Source organism: Callospermophilus lateralis, chromosome 4 (genome assembly GCF_048772815.1).
Source record: "Callospermophilus lateralis isolate mCalLat2 chromosome 4, mCalLat2.hap1, whole genome shotgun sequence".
NCBI classification, from domain to species: domain Eukaryota; kingdom Metazoa; phylum Chordata; class Mammalia; order Rodentia; family Sciuridae; genus Callospermophilus; species Callospermophilus lateralis.
This window is the reverse complement of record NC_135308.1, coordinates 91,874,928-91,898,999: the sequence shown is the minus strand read 5'-3', so window position 1 is coordinate 91,898,999 and position 24,072 is coordinate 91,874,928. Positions and strand designations below refer to the sequence as shown.

The following is a 24,072-nucleotide window of genomic DNA, read 5'->3' as shown; positions in this document are numbered from 1 at the left end:
CCCCTAATTGCCCATGATACATCTGTGTATTTTGTTGTTTAAAATAATTTCTGGATTGCTATAAAAGCTTTCGAGAAGAGAAATATCTTCATGAACACACTTTTTTTGGTGAAAAAGTTTGAGAGTCATTTTACTCTTTTTTGAAGGAAGAAAGCTAATCCTTTTATCATTTCTACACAAAGTAAAGGATGTATCTTCTATAAAATATTACAGTATTTTTGAAAATATTTAGAGTAATTTTAAGAGCCTTAGAAAAAGGTGAGCTAATCACTGAGATCATTTATTTACTTTTTTGGTTCTTTAGAGGAAGCTCGTTTGAAACGTGAAAAAGAAGAACAAGAAAAGCTTGAAAAGCAGCGAATTGAAAATGAAAAATGGCATCAACTTGAAGAAAAAGTAAATGAACATTAGTAATATTCTTACTGAAGTCTTAAACTGTGGGTACCAGATCTGTTGCCCTCCAATGTCCTTTTCAGCCCATAGCTACCAGTAGCATTTAGTCCTACATGAACTGGTTTAACTCATTTACTCTTACCATAAAGTGAGTGACATTGTCACCCACATTTCAAAGAAAAGGAAATTGAAAAGAAAATAAACTATTGCAAAACTAGGACAGACAGACCTAAGCGATTTTGCTTCAGAGCTTATGCTTCTAACTCTTCAGAATGCATAAGTCTTTTATATTCAAATGTAACAGGGACCAAAAAAATAATTCAAAATATTCAAATTCTCTCTTCTCTTTTTCACTAAAATCTTTTAGACCTGTAGTTCTGAAACATTTAGTCTCAAGGCAAAACTCAATTAATATATTAAAAAACTGAAGCACCCCAAGGATCTTTTGTTTTTAAGAATTACATCTACCAATATTTATAATAGTAGCAATTAAATTTTACATTTAAAAATATTAATAGGCATAAACATAAAAATAAATTATAACTAATATAAGTAAACACATTAATATTTTATAGAAAATACTTTATAGTTTTAAAATAAAATTATATTTTTTAATTAGGGAAATGAATAGCATTGTTTAGATTTCTTGAATCTCTTTACTAAATGACTTAACTGAAGACAACTGGATTCTCATGTCAACTTCAGTATTTCATCTGTTCTAATGTATTTCGACTGAAATACCATGAAGAAAATCTTGCCTCAGTTGGGAAAAGAAGGAATATAATTGTGAATATTCTTTGATTTATTACCAGAAGTCAACAAGTGGTAGTTCTTTTTCTTCTTCCTCTTCTCCTTCTCCTTCTTTTCTTTTTTGTTTCTTCTTTTCCTTCTCCATTTTCTTCTACCTCTTCCCTTTCCTCTTCCTGGTTTTTTTTTTTTTTAATGGGGTGTCACTGGGGTTGCCCAGGCTGTCCTCAAACTCCTGACCTCAAGTGGTCCTCCTACCTCTGCCTCCTGAAAAGCAGTCATGAGTTATCAAACCTGCTTAAGAAAGGATAATTTCCTAAGAATAGAATCTGAAACCATATCAAATAATTGTTCATACTGTGTTACATTAAAACATTCCTCTGTTATACTCTGAATATATCTCATTCTATGCATGATTTTGCAATATCATGCATTGCTTGCTTGGAAAAATTTGTTTCACTGAATTGTTTACCTCCAAATGTTGATGTATTTTATTATTAATTATAAAATTATATTAATTATAAAAAAAATCACATATATTAGTATCTCCAATCAAATCAGAAGTTTTAAGGATTGAGAATCTGTCAAACTCAGTCATAGATAACAAGTTTTTAAAAAAATCTGAATTTTTATGAAAGCTTCAATTTTATCATTAAAAAATATTTTGAATTGTCCTTGGAATGATATTCTGTTTATTCAATTTTGAGAGAATGTCTGCCAAAAACGTTCAAGTAACTGCACAAGTATTATTTCTTTTTTTATGGATTTTTTTTTTAGTTCTAGATGGACACAATACCTTTATTTTGTTTGTTTCTATTTTTATTTTGTGCGGGGGATTGAACCCAGTGCCTCACACATGCTAGACAAGTCCACTGAGCTACCACCATGGCCCTAACAAGTGTTATTTCTTAAGATAATATTGTTCTTTGACATGGCAAAAGAAGTGCTTTATGCGTACTTCCCATTGTAAAACACAAAATATTAAAAATGCTTGTGTTTAGCATTTGAGATTTAGTAAAATTAAATAATTTTTACCCTTTTGTCAAGTCATTCCTATGTGCAACTGGCTCTTCTTTCTCACTGGTCTGCCCTGCCTCCCAGCCCCCAATCTAGTACAGTTTGGAGTCAACTGCTCTGTTTTGTTAAGGCAACAGAAGTTTTATACCATCTTGCACCATCAATACAAAATGTATACTGTGAAAGATATTATGTCTTTGAGTTTTGTGAAAATACAGCTATGAAAATGATTTCATAGATCCCAAAGGAGTTTTCCCCAGAACTTTCCCAACCAAGAATTCTACAAATGAGACTTTGAAAACCAGCTTCAGATGAAATATCTCATGTTTCTTGAAATGTCAGATGTTGTGGTCAAACTAATTTAAGTATTCATTTTAAAACCATATACTTAGTCAAATGAATTTTAGATGCTACTTTTGAAACATAAAGCTGAAATAAAAGAACACATCATTGTATCTATCCCTATGCAACAGGATCTACAAAGGAGAACTGAAGAACTTGCAGAACTGAATTTATTAGAGGGGTGTTTTCTGGAAGCAGAGAAGTTGAAACGAGATACTAGATCACTTGCTCACGTAAGACTGATTCTTTTTATGAAGTTTTTTTTTTTAATTGAGATTTTGTGATCAGAAGAAGGAGATGTATATAATCTGACATTCATTTTTATTCTAAGAAACTTTAAACTTATGTATGAAATACAATCTGACAAATCTATTGCTCATTACAAAGTTAACTGATATAACTTTGTAGAAAGCTGTTTTTCAGAAATAGTATACTTGAAATGTTTATACCTTGTCTCTGACTCAGTTGTTGGGAAATCCATACAGACATAGCTCATTTTATTGTACATCACTTTATTGTACATTGCAGTTTTTACAAATTAAAGGTTTCTGGAAATCATGTCAAGCAGATTTTCTGACAACATGTGCTTACTTTGTGCCTGCGTTACATTTTTTAAGTTGCACAGTATTCCAAACTTTATATTACACTATTATTATTATCTTTAATCTATAATATTTGATGTTACTATTCTAAGGGTTCAGGAGTGCCACGAATTGCGCACATAGTAGATGGCGAACTTAATTGATGCATGTGTGTATACTCTGCTCCGCTGACAGCCATTCTCTGTCTTTCTCCCTCTCCTTAGGCCCCTTATTTTCTGAGACACAATAGTACTGAAATTAGGCCAATTAATAACTCAGTAAAGACCCCTAAGTGTTCCAATGAAAGGAAATAGGTATACATTCTTCACTCCAAATCAAATGCTAGGAATGATTCAGCTTAGTGAGGAAGCTGAAGTAGGCCAGAAGCTAGGCCTCATGTATCATATAGCCAAGTTGCAAATGCAAAGGGAGAGCTCTTGAAGGAAATTAAAAGTGCTACTTCAGTGAAAGCACAAATGATACAAAGCAAAATATTCTTGTTGCTGACATAGAAAAAGTTTTAAAGGTCTGGATGGAAGATCAAACCAGCCACAACATTCTCTGCCAAAGCCTGATCTAGAGCAAAACCCTTAACTCTTCAATTCTATAAAGGCTAACAGAGGTATGGAGGCTGCAGAAGAAAAGTTTGAAATTAGCAGAGCCCAGTCCATGAGGTTTATGTCTTCCTAACATAAAAGTGTGTTAAATAAAATGTGTGGGAAGCCAAGGATTCAGACTGGGCACCCACATGGAACCCCACAAACCAAAATAGTACAGAGTTTAATCATAATAACTGAGCTTTGGTTGGTTTCAGGAGGTTCTGTAGCTGATTAGCTAACAAGTTATAAGCAATTGATTGGTTGATTGACTAACCTTCAGCCAATTAAGTTGTTTCTATGCCTCACTTCCATTTCCCTATAAATACTGTGTGATAACATTGTTGGCTTGAGTTCTTAGAACCTGCTCTTGTTCTCGAAGTAATCTGATCCATGAATCATGGTTTGTTTGTTTTTCTTTGCTCAAATTAATTCTGCTTGACATAATTGGTCTAAGGAATTGCCTCTTTTAGTTGTTTTGGCATAATCAGCTGGCTCTGAAGCTGAACTCTCATGACCCCTAGAAGCATCAAGTAACCAGGAATGGGTTCTCCCCCAAGCCCACTGTGCTCATTGTTTTTTTTTTTGTTTTTTTTTTTCTCCATAAGTTATTGCTTGGATTCTGAAGCTTCTCAAATTTGGGTTTTGGACTAAGTTTGAGCAAATGTTTTGATTCAGACTAGGTACTGTAGGGAAGTCTCGGATGTCTGGCTGGGTAAGCCAGAAAATGAACTGGTTCAGGAGGAACGAGAGTGGGTTCTCTAGAGAAGCCTCAGGTGTCTGACTAGGTCAGACAAGAAAAAATTGAACAGAGTTCAGTGGATAAGCAAGGTTATGAAAAATCAGAATTATGGGTTCATCTGGATCCATGGAGTCTAGAACTCCATTTTCTGAACCCCTTCTAGGGATAGTTTATTCTGTAAGAGAGAACATAACTGGGAAAATAAGAAGGGTCAGCTTGTGCCAAGAGGGCATATGAACTTCTTGGGATTCGTGGTGTCTGTTTGGGTCAGTCAGAAACAAAAGGGCCCTGGGTCTAGAACTTTGTTACTCCACCCAGTTTTATGTATAAGAATTTACATTTATGTTTTGAGAAATGGATAAATCTTACCAGAAATAAATTGGGAATGCGATGGCCACCACAAGGAAGTTTTAATTTGTACAAAATTACTTTCTTGTGGGGTAAATAGCAAAATCAAAACTCCACAACAATGAGATATTTTTAAAACTTAATACACAGAGACTTTTAAATGACTAAATGAAAAAGAAAAATGAGTTATTTTATACAAGTTGAAATAAGCAGAGTGAGCCTTTTTAAAAAAATTACCTTTATGCTTTGGTTCAAAACTTAGGCTCAGAAAAATAATGTAAGGTGTCTAAGTCAGGAATGGAAATGTAGGTCCCACCCTGAATTTAGTAACAATTAAAAACAAAAACAAAAACAAACATAGGTTGTGCTGGGAAGCTGCCTATTTTTAGTTACTTTGAGGTCAACCTTTAGAGAGGGAAATGTGTATCTATGGAGAAAGTCTCCATTTATGAGAGAGTCTCCCTCTCCAAAAAAACAAGAAAAGAAGGCCTAAGTCATTAGAGAGGTTTACAAAAGAAAAGGCAAAAATATTTGGGTCTTCACAAGTAACAGACCTCATATTTGACCATTTTGTCTTAACTAGGCTTCCTGCTTATGCTTCTCTTTCTGGCAGATGATGATAATTGGGCTTGAGATTTGATTATTCTGCATTCTATAACTTATCTTGAAGTAGACAAAATTATACAAATTATGGGAAAGTGTTGATATGATGATTGTTCTGAAGAAGTTGCTGTGGTTCATTGCCAGTCTTTGGCTTGTCAAGCCCATAAACCTGGGAAGACAATACTTCAAGTAATATATCTCTGCTATCTGATGGACCATTTGCATATTTACAAGGAAATTCCACTCAATGGCTACCTTCAGTGGGATATGAATATGTTCTTAATAGGCTGTGTTCTGTGATTGTACAGAAGCTTTCCATGCAGGAAGGCCAATGTTGTAACAGTAGTTAAAATGTTATTCAGAAATGTTTTCTTTATGGAGCATTCCTGAAGAAATCTCTGGTGACAGAAGGTAAATTATGGGTAAATTATGAAGCAAACAAGGTTACAAATACAGTGGCATTAGCATTGGTCCTATAATCCTCAATTTCTGGAAAAGGTGAAAGGATCAATAACATTTTTAAAAATAGAAATTGACAAGGTCAGTTGAATTGCTATGGCCAAAGATAATACCATTTTTTACATTTTTTTTTTACTTTTAATCAGTTCATTTTAGTTATGCATAACTTTAGAATTCATTCTGATATAATTTTAAAAAGCATAGAATATAATTTGTTCTAATTTAGTCCTTAGTACTTCCCCAGGCCCTTTTATCTTTTCTCCCCCTTGTTCCCTTCTCACTACTCTACCAATCTTTCTGCTATTCAGTTTTTTTTTTAATTAATGTCTTTTGGGTATACAAGATGGTGAGATTCAGTCCTCATTGGAATGAGAATATTATACCTTTTAATTTTTCCTTGCTTATGCCTACCATTTTTGCTTGGTGGGTTGATATTGTAACTATAGTTTTATACTATTCTAAACTCCTATTCTCATTCCTTATTTTAATTTAATTTGGCTATGAAGTGCTGGATTATGTGCCAGTCAAACAGAGAGAAATTTATGTAGTGTGATACTTTTGTTGTACATGGATAAATACATTGAGAAAAATTAACAAAGGGGCTGTTTGGTTAAAATGAATAGACTCTTCATCTGGCTCATTCTCTGATCATTTAATTTGGCTTATGGAGACTCTAGGTAAGGAGCATTCTTCTAATTTTCGTAATTATCCTTCTGATGATCACCATTGTAGTTTCCCTGGTTTGCTGTATTTTCTGAGTCTTAACTGTCTACATCTGCTGAGTGCTGAAGGGTCTGTTAAGCTGTAATGTAAAGAAATGCATGATCACGAGTATGAGCCCACTGATAAATAACATGTTGTTATTGAAAATCCAGGATGATCATGACCAAGAGTAGCACTGATGCCCTAAGTTTTGGTAACTCTCACTCAGCAAGAGTTTGACCAAAAGAGGGTGAGGGGGGTTGAATAAAACTTTCTTATAATAAGGTAAATGATTATGGTACAATTTTTAAGTAAAAATTGTGAATTCAATATTATTCCAAATGTAAAATTTGCATAGGATGTAAAAGTAATAGAGGGATTCTTAAAATGCCAGTGGTAATGAATAACTCAAATAGGATTTTTTTATTTGTTGATTTTTTTATAGTGTTGGGGATTGAACCCAGGGGTAATCTACCACTGACCTGTTATGCCCCTAACCCTTCTTATTTTTTTTGAGAAGGGTCTAAGTTGCTAAGCCTAGCCTGAACTTGTGATCCTCCTCCTGCCTCAGCCTCTGGAGTAACTGGAATTACTTGTGTGCCCTTCTGTGGCCAGCTCAAGTGTTTGAAAAATGAAAATATGAAAGTAAATAGAACTTCTATTAATATGAATTTTGAAGATTGACAGTTATTTGGATTGAAAAATAATCTGGCTATTTTACTTTGTTTATTGGTTATTATTTGGTTTATATCAAGTTACTCATTAAAGTCATCAAAATTTTTTTTGACTAAATTGGGAAAACTGAGTTGTGAGTACACAGACATTTAAAAAGAAGTAATTTAAACTTTGGTTGAATTCTCGTAAAAAATGAACCTTCAAACATTTTTATTCCACAGTGGAAACACTATATTCAATGTGATGGGAGTCCTGATCCTTCAATAGCCCAAGAAATAAATACTTTCATTAGCTTGTGGAAAGAGGAAACAAATCAGACTTTTATGGAGGTGGTTGAGAAAAGTAAATTAGTTCTACGTGTAAGTATTGAAGAATTGTCCTATAATATAAATTAAGTTACAAGAATTCTGATGTTAACTCCAAAAATAAAAAATTACTATATTATTTGCCAGTTAGTAACACGATTACTTCTAAACCCTTGGGTATAGAGAGAAATTTGGAAAACTTTTCACTTTCTTTTTACAAAAATCAAGTTGTATGCATTTATGTAGATAACTTGGGTATAGATGGGTGACTTTTGTCCCCAGCTAGTATCATCTACTGTTATGGTTTGTATCTTAATGTCTCCTGAAAGCCTGTATGCTAAAGGCTTGGGTGGTCACTACGGCACTATTGAGAGGTGTTGGAACCTTTAGGAAGTGAGGTCTAGTAGAAGGAAGTTAGGTCACTGAGGGTGTGCTATTGAAGGGGATATAGGGACCCTGGCCCCTTCTTCTCTTGCTCTGGGTCCCAGCTACAATGAGGTGAGCACCTTTGTTCCACAAATTGTTCCCTGCCATAATATTCTACTATAGGCCCAAAAGGAATGGGACCAAGGGACTGTGAATTTCAAGAAACCTCTGAAACCATGAGCCAAAATAAATCTTTTATCCTTATAAGTTGATTTTCTGATATTTTGTCACAGTGATATAAACCTGATTAACACATCTATTATTCAGTAATTCAGTACCATAATCTTTAATGTTTGCTAGAAGCCAGGTCTCTGCTCTCAGGTGCTAGGGGGTGTGAAGATGAATAACAGTATCCTAACTTCTTCTTTTGCTAATAGAATAGATAGGTTAGCCAAAGAAGCTTCTACTTTACAATGCACTTAAAAATACTGTGAAAGAATATTTTAAAGATGAAGTTGGAAGAATTTACCAGAAGAAAATCAAGGATGGAGAAAATATGAAAGAATAGTTAACAGACATGTATAATGGAGTAAAACAGACTAAAAACAGGGAGGAGTACAAGAAGGCAATAAAGACTGGTAGATAGGCAATATTCAATGAGACAATGGCTGACAATTTTCTTGAACTGAATGATATGATTCCCCAAATCCCAAGAAAGAAGAGAAACTTTTTTTTTTTAAATACATCCAATACTCTGACACCACTACTCTGTGTGTGAGGTTTCTCATACCAACTTATATCTTCTGCTCTTTGGGCACCAATCAGGCATCCTACAATTCAATGCTGAAACTACCCAGAGTTGGCACAGGAGCCCTACTCTGTCCCACAAGTCTGTACCCCTCTTCTATCATAAGTCCTAGGTTGCCACCTGTACTTTACAGAAACCAGCTATAAGTAGGGTTCCCATACCTCTTTCTCAGGTGTGGTAATTTACTATAGTGGTTCTCAAAATATAGGCAAATGTTTACTTTTGCTTACTAGCTTATTATGGAGGATATTAGGATATGGAATAAAGAGTTGTGTAAAGAAATACATAAGGCAAGGTATGTGGGAAGGGTTGTGGACATTCCATAACCTCTTTAGGTGTGTACGCCAACCCCAGAGCTCTCAGAACCCCATTGTTTAGGGTTTTTATGGAGGCCCCATTTCATGGCATGAAGCTAAAGCACATAGATGTTAAATAATTTGTCCAGTCTTACTACTAGTAAGAGGTGGTTAGGATTAGACTACTGTGTTGCATTTCTTTTTTTAAAAAAAATTAGTTGTAGGTAGACACAATACCTTTCTTTATACCTTTATTTTTAATGTGGTGCTGAGGATCAAACCTAGTGCCTCACATGTGGTAGGCAGGCTCTCTATCACTGATCTACAGTCCCAGCCCCTGCTGCATCTCTTAATTTAGAAATTTTCTGTATGTATCTCTGTCAGTGCTCAAAATTAAGTTCTGCTACTTACTAATTCTTTGATCATCCAAGGCCTTGGTATCCTCATCTATAAAATAGACACAATAATACCTACTTCATATAATTATGATAAAGAATAAGTTAAAACTACATGGCATTTAGAACAATTTCTAGTACATAGTATTCAGTATTGGTAGTTTTCCTCCTCTTCTCCTTTGCCCCCTTGTTATTGTCATACTTTTGTTATTTATTAATTATTAACATGGTTTGGATGTGGTCTGTCCCCAAAGTTTAATGTACTGGAAGCTTGGTGCCTAGTGTTGTGCTACTGTGAGTTTTTTTCTTTTTAATTATTCTTAGTTATACATGACAGTAGACTTTTTTTAAAAAGAGAGAGAGAGAATTTTTAATATTTATTTTTTAGTTATCGGCGGACACAACATCTTTGTTGGTATGTGGTGCTGAGGATCGAACCCGGGCCGCTCACATGCCAGACAGCGCGCTAACACTTGAGCCACATCCCCAGCCCAGTAGACTCTTTTTTGATATACTTATACAAACATGGAATATATCTTATTCTAATTAGAACAGACATGATGCCAGTTCATAAATCTGGATCTTGGCAATTATCTGGGAGGTGGTGAATTATGTCAGATTCATTTCACTGTCTTTCCTATTCCTATTCCCCCTTCCCTTCCCTTCTTTCTCCTCTGTCTAATCCATTTAACTTCTATTCTTCCCCTCCCTACCTTGTTGTGAGTTAGCATCCACATATCAGGAGAACATTCAGCCTTTGGTTTTTTGGGATTGGTTTATTTCACTTAGTATGATAGTCTCTAGATCCATCTATTAGCAAATATCATAAAGTCATTCTTATTTATGACTGAGTATATGTATCAAAACAATTTTTAATCTATTCATCTGTTGAAGGGCACCCAGGTTGGTTCCATAGTTTAGCTATTGTGAATTAAGCTGCTTTAAACATTGATGTGGCCACATCACTATACTATGCTGAGTTTAAGTCCTTTGGGTATATGCTGAAGAGTGATATAACTGTGTCAAATGGTGATTCCATTCCTAGTTTTTTGATAATCTCCATACTGCTTTCCAGAGTAGTTGCACCAATTTTCAGGCTCATCAGCAATGTAAGAGTTTACCCTTTTTCCTCACATCCTTGCCAACATTTATTGTTACTTATATTCTTGAAAATTGCCATTCTGACTAGAGTAAGGTGAAATCTCAGTGCAGTTTTAGTTTGCATAGCTCTAAGTGCTACAGATGATGTTGTATATTTTTTCACATATTTGTTACTATTTTTTCTTTAGAGAAATGTCTGTTTAGTTTCTTTGCCCATTTATTGATTGGGTTATTTGTTTTTTGAATATCTTGGAAATTAACATCTGAGGTGCAGGTGACAAAGATTTTCTCCCATTCTGTAGGCTCTCTCTTCATGGTCTTGATTGTTTACTTTGCTGTGAAACTTTTTAGTTTGACACCATCCCATTTACTGGTTTTTGATTTTGCCTTTTGCACTTTAGGAATCTTGTTGAGAAAGTTAGTTCTCAAGCTGACATGTTGAAGTGTTGGGCCTACCTTCTAGTAAGTTTCTAGGTTGCTGGTCTAATACCTAGGTCTTTGATCCATTTTGAGTTGAGTTTTGTGCAAATAGGGGTTAAATTTTGGATTTCCATTTGGATTTCCAGTTTCCCTAGCACCATTTGTTGAAGGTGGTAAGCTTTTTAAGAGGTGAGGTATAGTAAAAGGTAATTAGGTCATGAGAGCTCCATCATCTTAAAAGGATTAATGTGTTCTTGAAGGAGTTGGTCTGGTCTCATGGGACTGGATTAGTCCTCTTGAGAATGGTTTGTTATAAGTGATCATGGCACCACCTCTGACTCCCTTCTTTGCATGTACCATTCTTATACATGTTTCCACCATTGTGAGGCCATTATTAAAATGGAGCAGATGCTGGTGCCATGTTCCTGAACCTATGTGAGCTAAATAAACTACTTCTCTTTTAAAAAGTACCCAGCCTCGGGTATTCTGCTTTAGCAATACAAACTACACTAACATATTCCTATTGTTTCAGAGTCTTAAAGAAGTCAAAATTTGTCATTATTTGTCATTTTGCTAATGAAAGCTCTATTATACTTAGTGGAGAATATTTAAAAGGGATTTGGGGAGGAAATATTTTTATGATCTTAAATTACAGAATGAATACAGGAAGGATTTCTACATGTTTCACTGAGGATAAAAAGTTTCTCAATCCAAAAGTGATATAACATCCCCCTTTTACTCTTAATTTGACTATTTGTCAGTGGATTAATGTAAATATTCTTTATATTACAGCTAATTGAAAAATTGAAATTGATTTTAATGGAAACTCCACCATTTGATTTGCAAGAACAAAATGTAATACAATACCAAGGATCAATTCTACAGCTTCAAGAGCTCCTTCATCTTAAGTTTAACAAAGCCACAGAAATACTTCTCAGAGTATGTGTGAACTTTCCAAATAATACTAACTTTTAAAAACATTAAAATTTTGTACTATACAATAAAATAATTCAATTTTCTTAAAATATTAAAAGGGTATGGAAAAATTAGGATAACTTAAAGCACACATATTTAATGCAGATTTAGTAACTGTTAACATTTTAAAAGAAATATCACCAATATAACTGAAGTCAATTTTCTGATACATGCCAAGGTTTACTAAGTTCACTATGAAAATAAGTTTACAAAACAGTATTAGAAATTCACTTTGAGTAAATCAATTGGCACAAGATTACAAGTATTGATATTCTATTTTTCTCTAACTTTTTATTTTAAAATATAAACTATATTTGAATGTGAAATTTTGAAGAATAGTACCTTGAATCCCCAAATACTTGCTATGTAGTTCTAATTCATTTTTTATCTTTACTGAGCTATAATTGATATGTATTAAAATAAATAATATTTAAATGTCTGATAGTATTTTTAATCTCTGTATTTTCTTTACCATTTGAAAGTTGTTGTTATTACATTTTATCCCCAAATAACACTATAACCATAAATTATTATACCTAACAAAAAGTAATAATTTCATAATTCTCATATTCAACATCCTGTAATTTCCCATGAATGGCTTTTATAACTATTTTGTTTTAGCTTGTTTTTTTAAAATGAGAATAATCTACAGGCAGACATTGGTATAGGCCATTTTGTAGCCTTCTCTCTTTTATTATTTTTCCTTTTGTCTAGAGCACAGTCCTTTGTATCAGTTTGGTAGAATATTTTGTAATTAAAAAAAATACTGCAAAGAAACCTTCCACTAAATATCTTTTACTAAGCTTATTGTTAGCATTATTATTCCTATTATAATTTTGCACCTGTTACATGTGTAGTTGGACAAAAGAGGTAAGTAAATATGTATTCTAATTACTAGTAATCGAAATTTTTATCTTAAAAGAGGTACAGTATTTTTTATAATCTTTTACATAATATCAAATTTGAAATAGAAATATCAATATGAAGAAAATTTTATTGCATAAAAAGTAACTAAGGGGCTAGGACTGTGGCTTACAGTAGTGCACTTGGCTGGCATGTGTGAGGCACTGGATTCAATTCTCAGCACCACATAAAAATGAATAAAATAAAGGTCTATCAACAACTAAAAAAAAGTAAAAACTAAGAGAACTGGAGGTGTAACTCAGTGGCAGAACATTTGCCTAGAATGCAGGAGGCCTTGGATTTAATCCCTAGCACATGCACTTAAAAAAAAGAACGAAGACTAATTATAGTAAATAGCTAATTCCAGATCTGGAGAAGGAAAAGTAAAAGATGAGGCTATATTACCTTATTGTGTTAGATAGCAAGCAAACACTTAAAAGATTAAGGGGGTCATATCAAAGGGACAGGGATCAGCTTAAAAAAGAGTCTTATTGGCTAAAAATGGAATAATTTGAATAGCAGAAAGAATAATAACTATAATTAATTATAACACATTAAGTAAATAAAAATCTAAGAATCTATGGTGATCCTTCAAAAAGGGGAAATGGGATGGGGGAAAAACAATTGTTTGTAGAAGAAGACCTTCCAAGTAAAGATGGAAAGATAAGTTAGAAAATGTCTATTTTCCAATCCCCAATATTATAATTGATTCAGATAAGGATCCTTAAGAGCTACCTAAATGATGATATGAAAAGCTGTTAAGGAATACATTATTCTCTTAGTTCCAAAGTATTTGACCTCAGATTACTAAGCAATTAGAAAAACAACAACAACAACCACAGCAACAACAACAACAACAACAAAAAAAACAAACAAACAGAAAATGTACCTTGCAGTGAGAAGTGATATTAACCAAGTGACCAAGTTTTTATCCTTAATAGTTGGACATCAGATGCCTCCAGATGCAATATGAAGAACATGATATAACTTTATTTATGGTGCCTTTTAAAAATTTGCTCTTTTTAGAATATTTTGATATGTTTATAGAAGCATAGAATATGTCTTATTCTAAGATCCCAGTCTTGTGGATGTACACAATATTGAGATATGATGCCTTTTTTGCTGAAAATATTTGATCTAAATTTAATTTAATCCTTAGTCTTTCCAGTGCAGAGAAAAGTAAATGGAATAGAGGACCAAGTTAAACAATACCATGAGGAAATAATCATGTAAATCTACAGTTTAGAACAGTTCTAAGAATCTATTCTAGATACTCCAAAAAGTTAATGTTACAGAAAACAAGTGTGGAAGAATAATCACTTTTAAAAATAAATCAGCAACAAGTACAGTTTGCAAAACTTTTTGTACTATAGTCATCAAATATGTATTGATTTATTTAACCCCTTTCTAGAGCTTATTTCTTGAGCAACAGACATCAAACTACTAGTTTGTAAGATTCTTGAGATCATCCTTAAGTGTTTAATGGTAGATGATAATCACTGGAGTAGCATAACACATGATTCATTTGGATTTCATGAACTAGATATTGTGCTTTCTAGACTTGTGTGTTTGTGATAGGCTGACCTCAATTTACCATTTAATAAGTTACAGAGAAAGAAGCATGCATAAAGTTGAAATGAAAAGTCAAGATTCTGATGTTAAAATTAAAAAGGGTAACACAATAATCATCCTAGATTCTACCTGGGAATAAACGATCACTGTGTTTTGGATTTTGTTTTGGATCAAACTCAGAGCCTCTCTCACTGAGCTACAACTCCAGTCCTTTAGGAACCACTTTAATCATTAGATACCTTAAGAGAAACTGAGTAGAAAAAGGAAAGGTATATTTAATTATATAAATGTTTGCATCCTTAGGAGAAAGTTTTTAGCAATCCTTTGTCATTTTGATCAAAATTTCTTTGTACTAAAGTTATTCTTTTAGTTAATTAATGAAAGGAATCTAATATATAAGGAATGAAATAACTTGTTTAAGTTGTATAATTTAGTAGGACTCTGGACCTATATAATGTTTTATTTCTTCTCCCCCATCTAGTCTTTATTTTTTATTTTACAGCAAGCTAGTACTTTAGCAGATTTGGACAGTGGGAATATGGAAAAAGTAATTCAAGATGAAAATGTTACTCTGTATGTGTGGGCAAACCTGAAGAAGAATCCAAGGTACCGGATGGGGAATATTTTCTCTATACATGTGACATTAGAGTCACATCATCACTGGCAGGGCCTGTTGCATAATAGCATGGTATATGTGGAAAAACCCATATTAGGAAGTTAGTCAACTGGAGTTGTAAATGGTTAAGTAACCTGCCTTTTACCCTAGGAAAGTTATTTAGCCCGTTGAGCTTCAGTTCATCACCAGTAAAATAACGCCTCTATTACTTGACTTAATATGATTTGTTTGAAGATTAAGCACCAATGCATGTAAAAGTTATAGCATAGTATTTAGTGTAAATAAACTATCAATAAATGTTGGGTTTTCCCTCTTCTTCTTCTACCTAAGCCTCGGCATCCCAAAAAAGTACATGTGGTGGATACTTTCTACACAGCAATCTGAAACTTTTAAAAAACATATACTTATCTTTTTGAAATGTTAAATGTAATATATTTTCACACTGATTATTTCCTAGATATTTTTTAATGTTTTCCCAACTACTTTCAACAAAGAGACATCTTTCTGAGGAATGATGTTGATAATGACAAATTTCTGATCACTTGATTGCTGTTTGGTATTAAACATTTTGATTTAATTGAGTTAGTATGGCTGTGAATTTCACAAATTACCAGAATAAAAGTTAGAAGCCTTGGATTCTGGTTCTAGCTGAAAAGACTAATCATGTGAATATAAACTTTATTTTTGCTATTTAGTAAAAGAAAGGAGCAAAATATTCCCTAAATTCCACTCACTACAAAATACTGTGGTTTAAAACTAATTACAGACAATATGTAACCTGTTTTTGGATAATATGTCAGATAGTAGAAGAGTGAAGGAAATTAATCTGTATAGTTTTGTAGGAATAAAAATAAAACAAATAATTCTGTATTCACTACCCAGGTTTAAGAAGAGAATTAAGTTGATATCTTTTAGTATAATAAGGAATAGTGGAGGGAAAACAAGTTTGGTTTTATTTTGATGATGGTGAGGTGATAATATAAACCGGACAAATTTGGTCCTGGACTTTTTAAATTTAAAGTACTATGAGATATCAAAGTGAAACTGGCTGAAAGCATTTTGTTTTCTGAAAAAGAAACAGAGAGAAATCTAAGGTGGAGTATGTTTGGAGAAGTCATCAATAATGAACCCGTGGTTCTTAATTTTTTTGGATGTCATACGTTTTTCTTAACATCAAATAATTATCTACATTCACACACATAGAAGAGCAGTTTGTGACCTATTAAAGTCCATTTAGGGATGCCTATGCCAGGAAAAGTAAAACTCATGTTAGATACTCCTCATAATATAAAAAGAAATTGAGGCCACAGAAATGACACTATCCAGAGTGTACATACAGGAAGAAGAGAAGAGAGAGAACCTAGGACAGAGCATGGAGTAATGTCAACATTTTAAGGGTGATTAGAAAGGAAACACACAGGAGACTAAAGGTGCTGCTAGAAATGAGGGAGTCAGGTATGGTGTTATGGATCCCAAGAGGGTGTTTGAGAAAAATAGCATCAGCAACTAGGTCCAAATGCTGCCAACAAAACAGGTCTGAATGGGATGCAAAACAGGAGCAAAATGGAAATGGAAAGAAGTACTGTTTAGGTATAAATTTGAAATACACCCAAAATTTCCTAGGATTTCATGCTTTTTTGTTTTGACAGGTACAAAAGTATCAAATTCGCTGGAACACAAATTGGATTTGAAATTCCAAAGATATTGGCAACAAGTGACATTGCTCTCCGACTCCTACATACTCACTATGATCATGTTTCTCCACTGAAGCTTGTTCGAACAGAACAAGAAAACAATTTTCTAATGACTGAGACTGTCACAGATGAAGGAACCAAGACTACAGAAGTCAAGACTACAGAAGTCATGACTATAGAAGTCAAGACTATAGAAGAACCAGTCAGCCAAGAGGACCAGGAGGAGTGTAAACCACAAGAAAGTGGCTCTCTCATAAATTCTGAGGATGAAATAAAAGTTGAAGATCAAGATGTTACTGAAGCACAAAGGGTAGGACACATCTAAATTCATATTCTTTTCTTTGTTCAAATAAATGTTGTTAATTTCCCTTTGTTGCAAGATTTTTCCTAAACAACTAGAAATTATCTTTAAAGTCACTTTCTTGACAGTGCCTCAATTTGTAATGCATGTTTTCTTGCCTTATGTTAAGAGTCCCTATTCATAGTTGAGCTACTAGTTTCAACAGTCTAAAAGTTCTGCACAGGATGGCTCATTTTTATATTAGGTACATTCCTGGAATGCTTTGAAGCCATGTAATTTCAGTATATTTTTTATATAGTTTAAACTCACTTAAAGGAACTTTCCATTGACTACAAACTTATAGTAAACACTTTTATAAACCTGAAGGATTATCTTACATTACTCTGTTACTTTCTCAGTATTTCAAAGCATTTTGTAGAGTAAAAGTTGATTTTCTTAAAACATTACATTCCTCTCAAAACTTGGTGTGTGTGTGTGTGTGTGTGTGTATTATTAGATAAATTTAATAATCATTGTCCTTTGGATGGTTTCTGCTTTTTTCTTCTTCTTTTTTTTAAAATTAGAGCTTTATAGTTATATATAGTAGTTGGGTTCATCCGAACAAACTCATACATGCATGTAATTGGATTTCAGTTTATGATTCCCCTTTCCCTCCTGTCCTCCCTCCCCTCCTCTGTTCTCCTTCCTCTACTCTACTAGACTTCCTTATTTATATTTGATTGGTTCTTTTTACTTATACATAATAGTGAAATTCCTTGTGGTATGTTTATATATGCACATAACATGATTTTTTAAAGAATTTATTTTGCATTGCCTCCCAGTTCCCATCCCTCCACTCTGCCCTTCCATCTCTTTCTCTTCTACATTACTTATCTTTCCTTTATATTATCTTATTCTTTCTTTCCCCTTTCCTTTATTTTACTCTAGCTTCTGCATATGAAAGAAAACATTGGACCTGTGAGTTTCTTAGTTTGCTTCTATTGTCAAGATTTTCAAGCCATTTACTTAATTAATATGTGAAAAAAGTTGTCTTTTGAAAATTAAGTAATACTTTTTCAAAGCTAAGAAGCTTATTTGTTTACCCATAGCACATTTGTATTTTAAGAGGAAACAAAAATGTCAGGTTTTCCTACAAATGCTTAAAGACATAAAATGCATTGCTTTATTGATTTATTTTCTTTAAACATTGGAAAGAATTGAGGATTAGATTGGAAAGAATTGAGGATTAGATTGAAAATCTGAAATGAAAATTTTGATATTCTAAGAACATACATATTAAAAAATACCATTTGAAATATACTAGCATCAAAAATTATAAAAACTCTAAAGCAGTATAGGAAATGGATATGACATAATGCTAAATACAAAGAATAGTATTTTCAGTATGAATATAATTAAATAAAATTTAAGGCTTAAAGGGAGAAGAACCCAGAAATCTGTTCTCAGCTGATAGAGAGGTAGGAAATGAGTGGTTTATTCTCTTTAAAAATTTGCTAGGAGGCTGGGTTTGTGGCCCAGTGATAGATTGTCTGCCTCACATGTGTGAGGCACTGGGTTTGATTCTCAGCACCACATATAAATAAATGAATAAAATAAAGGTCCATCAACAACTAAAAAATATTTTTTAAAAAAATTTGCTACTTTTTTAAGATGTTCTTTGAGTAATAAGATTATTTTTTAAAATCTTTATTTTAAATTCCAGGTAGCATAACTTTAATAGAGTTTAACATTATTTTTAGTTCTCTTCTCTTTCCTAGACATATGAAATAATATAATCTCTGCTCCCCCTTGAAGTTAGGCATGATATGTGACTCACTTTAACTAATAAAGCATGAGTGGACATTACAAATTGATGACTAAGGGGATATGGGTAGAATGGATAAATAGAACTAGACCTAAAATTATTTCAATGTGCAGTAAGGAGCCAAAATGAAACCCTACTAAGTTAAAATGTGGCAAGATTTGTGATTTTAAATTCATGAAAATGAAGAATACAAGGTATAAAAATTGTTATGAGCATGAGAGTATCTAGAAATATTTCTTCTTTTTTAAATTTTTAATTTTTTTTAGTTGTAGGTGGACACAACAGCTTTAGTTTTATTTATTTATTTTTATGTGGTGCTGAGGATCAAACCCATTGCCTCACACATGCCTCACACAAGCGCTCTACCACTAAGCTACAACCTCAGCCCTAGAAATATTTATTCTTGATCTGTCAAAACATTAGACAATTCTCCCCTACTGAACCAAGCTTTGTTGTCATAATTAATGTTTTATAAAATTTATAAGCATTTTATATAAGAATTATATTAATTTAAAAATTGTGAAACAATAATTGGAATCAAACATTTGATTCACTCTCAGTGAATTCAAAACCACCAGTTTTGAATGACCCTTACCAATATATTCATCTATGCCCTGATTTTGTAATCACTTAATGTTACATTGAACAATTTCAGCTTATAATGATGACAAAGGTACCCAAAAGCTAATATTGAAAGTGCTGCAAGAGTGCATCAAGGAAAAGCATTATGCTGGATAGTTAAATGCACATTTTACAGAATACTCAAATAGTCCAGGAAACTCGACATCATGCAATTAGTTGTATGGCAGAAATTGTTTATTTTATGATAAACATGTGATATGATAGCTTTCCAGGGCTTGGAAAGCTTGGTCACAAACTGTGAATGGAGGGACTTGATGTCATCAGAGGATTTTAAAAAAGCATAGTGATTGAATATCAGATAAGAATAATACCATTTCTAGGGCATATCCTTTCAATGCCCCCAGACAGGTATGCGTGTAAGTTTATGCTTATATGTATGTGCTCTGTTCTTCCAAAACTCCTGTAGCATTCTGAAAAAGCTAATATAAATAAGACTGGAGTCTGTAAGTTTTCCATTGAAATGGGAAAATCCAGTAGTAGTGGTAAAGTACATTATTCCAAGGCAGGAGGATAGAGCCATCTCCTGAGGAGGAGGTGGAGGTGATAGCCAGAAAAAGCAGTCCTCCACCTTCAAGCTACACATTATGCAAGGAGAGAGGACAGACTTCAACATTCATTAGCTGGACCTAAATCTGCCACCTATGTTGAGCAATGAGAACTACCTTTTGTAGTTCTGAGTAGATGCAGAGCAAAACTCACTACATTTATAAAGACAGCAGTTCAAAAGAGGAGGACAAGATAATTATATGGAATCAGAGAGGTGGGAGATGAAAAACTGGTGGATAAAAGCAGGAGGTTCAATATCTATAACAAATGAAGTACCATAATTTGAGAATAGAAAGGATGAGTTTGATGTAATAATTGGCACTTGCAACTGGCTTAGATTTAAAATGAAATAAATATTGATTCTTTATAAAGTTTAAAAGTTTAATATTAAAAGTTTAATATAAAAAATTAAAACTCAAGAACATAATAAAAGTATTTGAAGGGAATGTAGGAAATTTTTAAAATTTTTACTATGAAGATTTTTTTTAATCAGTGCATCATTCAAAACCATGAATGAAAGATTAATTAGATTTCAACATTTTGTAGCCAAATAAACCTTACTGTAAACCAATTGGAAGACTATAGACTAAGCAAAATATTTCAAAATATATGACAAATGGTTAATATGTTAATATAAAGAATTTGTAAAATCAGAAGAAAATTTTCCAACATAAAATTAAACAAAAGATGTGAGCAGACAGTGGGTAGGGGAGTATAGCTAGTTAATAAAAATATGAAAACATATTCAAATAAGGAATAAAAATATAACCATATATATATATGTGTGTGTGTATATATATATATATATATATATATATATATATATATATATAAAATTTCTTATCAAAATGAGTATGAGAGACACAGATGTTTTCATGTACAGTTGTTAGCAGTGTGAATTTGTTCAGTCCTTATTTTGGCAGTATGTAAATGTGCCTATGATTAGAGATTTAACTTTTAATAGTTCATTATTAGGAATAATGGTACAAATAAATAAACATGTCAAGATATTCATTGACTTATTTTTTATAATAGCAAAAGTCTGTGGATGAAAATGATTATAAAATATCCAAATACAAATAACTGTTTAAAATGACAATAGGTCTTACATGCTTTTATAAGGAGAAATGCGTAGCATGTATTGTTAAGATATTTTTTTAAGTAAGGGGCTGTAATTGAAATATGAATTAGTTTTTGTGAGGAGGGAGAATACTATTTGTGACTGTGTAGAAAAGAACCTGAGAACCTTTTTATCAAACTGTTTTGAGGGTGGGGAGAGGCCTGAGTAAGGTAAGAGGATGTTATCAGTGATTTTTCCTCTGTATACACTTCTGTATTTTTTGTTTTGAGTAAGTAAGGACTGAGCAGGCACTTTCCTCACAGGAAATGAAACACTATACTTCCTGTTTTGCTTTTAAAGGGGGAAAGTTCACAATTTGCCTGTGCAGCTGCACTTGTGCTTTTGCTCCCATCATTGTGAAATTCCTTCCTCCCATCACCCTCATCCATCCACTTTACCTAACTTCCTCTGATCTTTCAAGTCTTGCTTAAAATTCACCTCTGCAACTTTCCTCAGATTAAATGAGATGTCCCTCCCCTGTTCTCTGATCATTCTGTTATAATGGTATTAGAATTCTTAAACATTAAAGGATGACCCTGAAGATAAGAATTTATTGATCAACTTCATATTTACATAGCACAGGGCCTGTTAAAGGGTAAGGGCTCTGTGACTATTTATTGAATGAAGGGAGGAAAAAGTGAATGGATGGTTAAGTGATGAAAAGTAGATCCCGGTTTCTTGTAAGCAACTTACAGTAAGGCCAGCCACCATGTCACAAAGATTTAGCTCCTTATGCTCACATCCAATTATTCTGTGTTTTAAGGAAACTTAAGACTCTTTCCATTGGAGCTGGGTGTGCTGGAGATCATTTCTGCTACCTTTCAGGATTCTACAAGCTTGTCACTAGGGACCTTCTTCTTGCAGCGACCCAACATAGAACGTGGTGATGGAAAGACTCTTCCCACCACAGAGGCAGCCCCTGGTTGCTCCTCACATTTGGGGTTCTTGAGTTTGCAGTCATATTTAGGTATGATGTTTGAGTTTGTATTTCTTTAAAATGACAGGCACATGGGAATGCTCATAACCCTAAATGTCATCCATAACACTACATTTTTGTGTGGTAAAATGCATTCTGTGTAAATTAAAGATTACCCATAAAATGAATAGACAGATTTACTTTTTTGTTTTTCTTTGTTTTCTTTCTTTTATGTTTGTTTTGTTCTTCTGCATTGGAACCTGAACCCAGAGGCACTCTACCACTGAGCTACATCCCGAGACCATTTTACTTTTTATTTTGAGACAGGGCTTGGCTAGGTTGTCTAAGCTGGCCTAGAATTTGCAACCCTCCTACCTCAGCCTCTTGATTTGCTGGGATTACAGCACCCAGTTCTATGTTTGACTTTTAGAGGAAGAAGATTCTCTATTTTTACATTTTTTGTTTACCTCCATAATTTTAGATTGGCATACTTTAATAATTATGTCTCAAATCTTTGTCTTTGAAAACTGATTATAATGCAAATATGGTTTAATAATACAAGAACTTGTGACTTCAGAAACCTGAATTATGATTTATATGTGAGGTAATCAAAATAATCAATATTTAATACTTGATTAGCTTAAAAATTAAATCCTTTACAGATTGTAGTAATTGTTTCTTTTTGAGGCGCCTATTAAGAACTTGACCACTAGAGGGCTCTTAATACCATATCTTAGTTAACTTAAAATGGGTACTACTAAAAGTAGTAGCTGTTGTCCTCCTAATTAATAGATCATTAAAAAAATTTAGAAAGGCCTAAATTAAGAGTACATATTTATGAAAATTTTAGAAATAATAATTTCCCTCAGAAATAATGATTTAAGAGTTGTACTTGATAGAATATAGGTCTTTGAACTTTTTTAAGGGATGCATTTTGGAGGAATTTATTTATTTATTTACTGGAGGAATTTAGATAAGAAGGGAAGGAAGATATTCTGGTCAGTATGTGAAAGGTATGGATATATGAAATAGCTTTATGGATTTGGGAATTTCTTGGCATCATCATGGATAAATTAAAATCCATGAACATAGCCCATGTAAAAAAACCCTAATATCAAAGTTCCTTAACATTCAGCAACCTTCAACTTTCCACAAATTGACTTTGCAAGTACATTTCCATGATCATAACTTGGACCTTGTTCTTTTTTCTTTACTCAACAAATATTTGTTGAGTGCTTGCCTCTATGTTCCTGGCCCTTAAGAGATAGTGGGGAAAGGATAAGTTAGGTTCCTGCTCTTAAAACTTCTATACAATTCAGGAGAACCCAACAATAAATAAGAAAAAATGGACAATACCAGATGATAATAAATGCCACGAACAGGATTAAAATGGTGGTGATATTAGATTGGGTCTTTAGAAAGGCCTGCCCACTGAGGTAATTTTTAAGCTAAGATCCAAATCACAAGAAAAATTAGTTAATGACTGAGGTGAAAATAGTCTTAGGACACAATTATAATTATTGCAAAGGTTGTAAGGCAGAAGTGAGGACCAGGAAGAAAAAACATAGTGTGATGAAGTCAGAGAGTGAGGCAGGGCCAGATAAAGCAGGGCCTTACAGGCCTGCATGAGAAGTTTGGGTTTTATTGTAAATGCAACAGGAAGCCATTAAAAGACTAAGTAGAAGAGGGACATGATCTGATGTAAGGCTTTGAAAGATTATTTTGGCTGCTGTGTAGGGAACAAATTGGGAGAAGCCAGAATAAAAAATATAGTATCTAGTTTAACATAGTAGAACATAGTCCAAGTCATAGTGGCTTGGACAAAGGTGACAATAAGAGTCCTGGGAAAATGTATATATTTGGGATATGTCTTGGAGGTGAAATAAACACATCTTGTCAACTAGGTAGATGGTGGTACAATTTACTGAGAAGGACAAGAATGGGAGATGATGGCATTGAAACAAGTTTTGTTTGGGTCATAGTAACTTTGGGGCATACAAATGGGAATGCCTAGTACACATTTCCTCTGGAGTTCAAAGGATTGTCAGACACAAGTACCATGAACATGTTCTTGTGCTGGTTGTTCG

At 33.3% G+C, this 24,072-nt stretch overlaps 1 protein-coding gene across 2 annotated transcripts in view; it reads left to right on the top strand.

Annotated features, from left to right (window-relative positions):
- Dnai7 (dynein axonemal intermediate chain 7) overlaps positions 1 to 24,072 on the top strand; it is a 74,839-nt gene that overhangs the window by 16,724 nt on the left and 34,043 nt on the right. For both annotated transcript variants that reach the window (XM_076854218.1, XM_076854217.1), the window contains 6 exons: positions 305 to 396; positions 2,631 to 2,732; positions 7,427 to 7,564; positions 11,689 to 11,835; positions 14,849 to 14,952; positions 16,612 to 16,966. In XM_076854218.1, the coding sequence (XP_076710333.1) occupies positions 305 to 396; positions 2,631 to 2,732; positions 7,427 to 7,564; positions 11,689 to 11,835; positions 14,849 to 14,952; positions 16,612 to 16,966 (938 nt within the window). The remainder of the gene's footprint in view (positions 1 to 304; positions 397 to 2,630; positions 2,733 to 7,426; positions 7,565 to 11,688; positions 11,836 to 14,848; positions 14,953 to 16,611; positions 16,967 to 24,072) is intronic.